This window comes from Pempheris klunzingeri, chromosome 16 (assembly GCF_042242105.1).
Source record: "Pempheris klunzingeri isolate RE-2024b chromosome 16, fPemKlu1.hap1, whole genome shotgun sequence".
Taxonomy (NCBI): Eukaryota; Metazoa; Chordata; class Actinopteri; order Acropomatiformes; family Pempheridae; genus Pempheris; species Pempheris klunzingeri.
In genome coordinates, this window is record NC_092027.1 from 6,802,745 (window position 1) to 6,808,744 (window position 6,000).

Consider the following 6,000-nt stretch of genomic DNA (forward strand, 5'->3'; position numbering starts at 1 on the left):
GCATTATTAGTCGAAATTAAATTACAGTTAAGTAGACCTAATGGGCTTCATTATTCTGGGGACAAACACAGACGCGCTCCCCATATTGAGGATCAGCGTGGGGAGACCCACACTGTCAACTAAATGTGAGGAATCAATGGTAGGTTGTTTTAAAATAGACCACAAGTAGCAGCAAGTAGCGAGTGTCTTCTGTGTGCCTGCCTAATCACAAGGCCCTGCGCATTTAACGTGGTCCTACATGATAACATCACGAACTGAGGCTGCCACAGATCGTGATGTTGTCGTTCCGCACTCAAAGCGGCATTTCTGGGACTCTTGCGCCGCTCTGTGTCCGGACAGAGTCACTTCCCCCACTCTCCTTCCCCGTGATGTTGAGCATTGTCTTGGCTTTGGGAGACTATCGTGCATCTGGATCTGTCTTCTGGCTCCAGCGCAGCGCTGAACTGAATCAAGTGTGGAGAGAGGCAAGCTGGGCAGGCGAGACTAATCACTGAGCAACAGTGCCGAGGCTTTCTGAGGATTAGTGACAGCTGTCACAGTCTGAAAGTGGTTTCGGCATCATGCTTTTACAGAAAAGGGACAGGAAAAAAAGATTTCATTATCAATATGCCATAATTGATTAAAACAATGACATAAATAAGTCGTATTAAACCCTGATAATTGAAATTTGGCATTTATGCAAGAAAAAGAAACGACTTAGGCCTAATGATAAATCTATCATCAAATTAGATGACTTGATTAACTTTCTGTCAGTTGACTAATCTATTAGTCGATTCATTATTTCAGCTTCAAATTACAGCACTACACCACTCTGCACCACAACACAAGACACCAGACGCCACAACACAAATCCAGTCAGTGGATTTTGAGCTAAGATTTCTGTTCCAGAGGTCAAAAATGCAGCACTACCAAGGTTACTAAAACCATGATTATGTTTTGAAGCCCAGTTTAATGTGGACATGATGATGATGGAGTTGCTGGTGATTCTACAGCGATTTGACGGTTTTTATTGCAAAACTATGCCTATATCTTAAAATGATCGGATTTAGGAATTGTGTCACCAGACACTTAATATGAAACGATACAGCTACCTAAGTAAGTTGCTATAACTAAGCAAATACATTTAAAACAGTGTTGTGTGGAAATATTATGCATTATTCTAGTCTGAAGTTGAATTTGCCCTGTATTTTTACTTGGAAACTCTTAAAGGATGATTGCTGGCCCCCACAGAGAACCACATAGCTACACAGCTTTCTTTCTTTGCAGACTGAGGTGATCAGTGCCCAAATACAGTAATAGTTAGGCCCAGGGGGAGCATTTACAAGTTGAAGTAACGTTGTTGAGTAGGATAGTGGTATGTCCCATTTTTCCTATGTACCTGAATGCAGCACCAGGCTCCTCCCAAACCAGAAGTGAAACCGGGCGATTTCATAAATTAGATCCCCGAGTTTAGCCTGTTAGGCAAGGCTTTCTTAAACTTCCTGCCTGTTTCCCAAGGGTCGGGTCGCATCATAGCCTCCTAAAGAGGTGCTGAGAGGAACAGATCACCTGACAGACTGAACTCAGGTCTGTGAAGCCGCTGGTACCGTTTGTGCCCTGTGCTGGTGGAAGCTGGTGCAAATAGGACGCTGCAGGCAAAGATCTGCTGAACAAATACAAGCGGTTTTCATCCAGGGAAGGTACGCTTTTGGTTTGGACTCAGAAATATGCGTGATTTAGGTTTTCTCCTTAAACTACTATGGTTGGCCTTCTGCCAGGCTGCTGCAAGGTAAGCGTGGACTGCTAACAATAGTGGAATAATTATTATGTATCATAATTATAATGTCACAATCAGATTTACTAGATTGAGTTTACCCTTGATAGCAGTAGCCTATATCTAATTCATTTGCATTAAAAAAAAAAATTCTCATGTTACGCAAACTTGGAAAGTTACCTCTGACGTCAGACTTCAAGGAGCCGGACCAGTTGTTAGTGACAGATGAGCAAAGCGGGATAAAAGCTGTTCTTCTTAACTCACATGACCTTTGACCCCAGATCTGTGTGTTCTGGCTACAGCTGACTCTTTTTGTAATCATCTACCAGTAGAGTCAATGCTCTTGGGTCAATGAGCATCATGGTTTTGTAACCCCACAAGCCCATTAAGTGCTCTCTAATGCAGGGGTGTCAAAACTCATTTTAGTTCAGGGGCCACATGCAGCCCGATTTCATCTCAAGTGGGCCGGACCGGTAAAATCATAGCATAATAATCTATAAACAACGAAAACTCCAAATTTTTCCCTTTGTTTTAGTGCAAAAAAGTACAAGTACACTATCTTTTTACAAAACATGATGAACGACCTGAAAGTCATCCCGCACAGTCATCACACACACCCTCACCACGCAGCTGTTTCACATGTGCAGGAGTGTGTGACTGTGTATCATGCGCGCTCACCCCCCCCGTCTTCAGACACAGCTTTAAATGCCGTTCTCACCGTTCTCTGCTTCCTCTCTGCTCTTTGTCATCCTCCAGTTGTTTGGGTCAGGCAAATATAACCAGGATGCTGGCATCGCAGGCAAATCGGGTCATGGTACTGGGAGAATGGGAGGAACGCTGGCAGGACAACAGGATTGGCTTCCATCAGGCTCATGTGAACAAGTAAGGCCCCATTTTTTTATCTACCTGATCTGTGGGATAAGGGAAAGCAAAGGTTTTCAAATATATGTGTGATTTAAAAAAGATTATATTACCTGTAAATTTGCATTACAACATCTGTTGAGCTCATGAAAACCATGTTTACAAGGCACAGATGCGAAAGTAGGCAAATTCAGTCCATATATCACCACCTCCGTGTGTTCCATAGAGTGAAGAGGGAGAGCAAGTGATGATCTAACTATTAAAAATACATACAGCAGGAATTTCTGATGTTTTGCCGTTAAATAGTGTTTTTTTTTTTTCCTTTGGTTCGACAGGATGCTGGAGAGCAATATTGATAAAGTTCTCGCTGGACGGACAGGAGTTCGCTTCTTCTTCCCTCTCTGTGGGAAAGCTGTAGATATGAAGTGGTATGAAAAAGACGTATTACATCACATTTGATGCTCACTTATCGGTTATGCGAAAAACTTCCACTTCCTAATTAAAAATTTATGGGCAGCCCATAATTAAACATTTTCTCATGCTTTTAAATTCCTTCTATGTGAATCCCAGGCTCGCAGACATGGGCCATTCAGTGGTTGGGGTGGATATAGCTGAAAAGGCTATAAGACAGTTCTTTGAGGAGAGCAACATGACCTACAGCGAGGAGCCGGTCCCTGCCATACCTGGAGCAAAGGTTTACAAGGTCAGTGAACTACACATGCATGTAAACAGTGACGGATCAACACTCTTTTTCATATCCATGCTCATAACATCTGGATGAATGCCATAATTATAATGAAGATGTATTCAAAAGATGAAAACACACTCAAGTTATGCTAATATTTTATATGTAATAAATGGATTGCACATATTTATTATACCTCAAAGTTCATTTATTGTTGGTGGTGGAGCCATTCCTGTGCTGGATCCAGATTGCCTTCACAAGCACAAAATGATGCAACATGCACTCCTGTATTACCGTCTCTGTTATCTCATTAATAGCCTCCCTGTTCCATTAACCCTCCTGCAGCCATATCAGCTGTAATTACTCATAATGCAAACCTAACTGCCGCTTCAGACTAAGAGCGTGCAAATGGTGAAGCGTATGTTTTGAAGCGGTCACAAGAAAAGTAACATATTTGTCACAGAGAAGCGCTAACCACCGATTGAGCAATTAAAGCAACACGGTCACATTTTTTTGTGCCTTTGACTAGCTAACATAAAGGATCATACCAATGTTTTTTTCATGTCTTAGGTTATGCATCACAAATTTATTTACAAATCACATTTATCTACAAATCCGGTATATATTACATGAGTTAAAACCAATTTTTGAGAGAATAATTAAATTAAATTAATCATTTTGGTTCAAATTTTTCTATTTGTACAGTGTGAGTGTAATTAAGTCCTTTGTCTACGCAGACTTAAAATGTCATCACCCTGTACGTCATGTCCTCTTTAATTGTTGTCAAAGTTACATTATCATTGCATATTTAGAACTTAAAAGCAAATGACAGTTAACTACAGTACGGGATCTGTAGTAAGCGAAAGAACTGAGGCGGGTTTTGGGGAACTGATGAGCAACACATCAGGACTTACTCCTGCCCTAATTCCAACGCCTTCGAGCACGAGAGGCGCGGTCTAATGGCTCTCCTACCGGGCTGGAGCCTGCGGCCTGCGGCCTGCGGTGCTGGATGTCTCTACTCCCCTCTTCCCCTCCCCTGTTGCAATGTTGTTATTGTCATGTGATGTGCTAAAAATTTGTGCTGAGGTTTTTTTACCGGTCCCACACTGCACTCCACATGAGTACAGTCTGGTGTCGCATGTTTTTTCTCCTCCCCTCTCTCTCCTCCTGTTTTCCTCCCCACTTTCCCCCCCACTGTAAACGGAATTTCCCCTTGGGGATTAATAAAGTATATTGATTGATTGATTTAAAGGCACCAAAAAACACTGATGTCAAACTTAAAGAGTTTGTTGGTTTCACTAGATAAGTCCAGTTAATGCAGGAATTAGACAGGATCCCTGTGTGTCATTAGTCTACATGCCCCATAGGTACAGTGTAACCAAAGCACAAGCACAAGCACAGGGGAAAAATATTTACACACATATGGACAAAATGGTTCATCTGCATTGTCTTTGTTCCACAGAGCTCAGAGAAAAATATCTCCCTGTATCAATGTGACCTGTTCAACTTCTCTAGGTGAGTAAACTGTAAATGCTTTCATCCCTTTTGGAGATGTTACATTACTTGCACAGACAAATGTCAAACAGACACCTTTTCCATCTCGCAGTTCCATTGAGGGTCAGTTCGGGGCAATTTGGGACAGGGGCGCTCTAGTGGCCATCAACCCAGGAGATCGAGAAAAGTAAGATGAGACTGAACCCTCAACTGAGATTTGATATATCAACACAGCAGATGAGTTTTATTTTAAAACATAAGATTCATCATTTGAAAAAATAGAGCATCTGTCTCCTGTGTCTTGAAAGAATTTAAATGTATAATTTAAATTGTTCTAAGAAAATTAACGTTAGGTAATTAATTCGATTCAACACAGTTTGGAATAAAACCATATGCTACATGTGCTCCATCTTGTCTTCTCTTTCACAATACCACAGGTATGCTGCTCTCATAACTTCTCTCATGACCAAAGACTGCAGATACCTCTTGGACACTTTGTTGTACAATCCTGAATTATATAAAGGTAACTGCCAGTATTGTGTCTAAAGCATCAGGCACTGTAGAGAGAGGCACACACTCTCCTGGTTTTAAAATAAAAGAAAATATCCTGCCGTTCATTTGAAACTTGAATTTTGTCTTTTAGGTCCTCCATTTTTTGTGCCTGACGAACAAGTTCACAGCCTGTTTGGTGAGCGTTGTTAACAACAATCATGGATGACTGAGTTTCTGTAGTTAATCATAGAACTTTGGCCTGTGTAAATTAACCACAACATAAACAGCACTATGTCACCGTAGGAAATGATACTTGGATACATGTGAGGTATTTACCATGGAGGCTGAGATTTATTTGCGGTTTAATGGTGCATTTCTCTTCCACAGGGAACAGCTGTGATATTGAGCAGTTGCAGTCAGTGGATGCCCTGACAGACAGACAGCAGGCCTGGGGGCTGGACTACCTGACCGAAACTGTACACCTCATCACTCCAAAGAGCAATTAAAAACTCATTTCCAAGTTTAGAGAGCTTACAGAAGCAGATCTTGTGTATTTATTGCAAACACAGGCTTGGCTTTTCTTTTTGACACAGCTCCATTTTTGGGGGGAGGAATGAAGATGGAAATAAAATATCAAGAAATTTTCTAAACGGTTTTAATAAAACCCTCAAAGAACTGTAACATAACGTTCTGAATGAATCACTAAATAAAACAT

The 6,000-nt window shown here is 41.3% G+C and overlaps 1 protein-coding gene across 1 annotated transcript; it reads left to right on the forward strand.

Annotated features, from left to right (window-relative positions):
- Window positions 1–1,469: 1,469 nt before the first annotated feature.
- Window positions 1,470–6,000, forward strand: LOC139215607 (probable thiopurine S-methyltransferase). Its single transcript, XM_070846615.1, has 9 exons — window positions 1,470–1,679; window positions 2,510–2,635; window positions 2,950–3,042; window positions 3,185–3,317; window positions 4,762–4,814; window positions 4,906–4,980; window positions 5,231–5,316; window positions 5,437–5,481; window positions 5,673–6,000. The coding sequence occupies exons 2-9, from the start codon at window positions 2,538–2,540 to the stop codon at window positions 5,789–5,791; spliced, it is 702 nt and encodes a 233-aa protein (XP_070702716.1). The 5' UTR covers window positions 1,470–1,679; window positions 2,510–2,537; the 3' UTR covers window positions 5,792–6,000.

What these genes read in the sequence shown, in the direction of transcription:
- LOC139215607 (XM_070846615.1), top strand. Translation starts at nt 2,538, where the DNA reads ATGCTGGCATCGCAGGCAAATCGGGTCATGGTACTGGGAGAATGGGAG. An exon ending in AAAGCTGTAGATATGAAGTG is followed by an intron (nt 3,043 to 3,184) that starts GTATGAAAAAGA and finishes TGTGAATCCCAG; the next exon opens with GCTCGCAGACATGGGCCATT. An exon ending in CTGGAGCAAAGGTTTACAAG is followed by an intron (nt 3,318 to 4,761) that starts GTCAGTGAACTA and finishes TTTGTTCCACAG; the next exon opens with AGCTCAGAGAAAAATATCTC.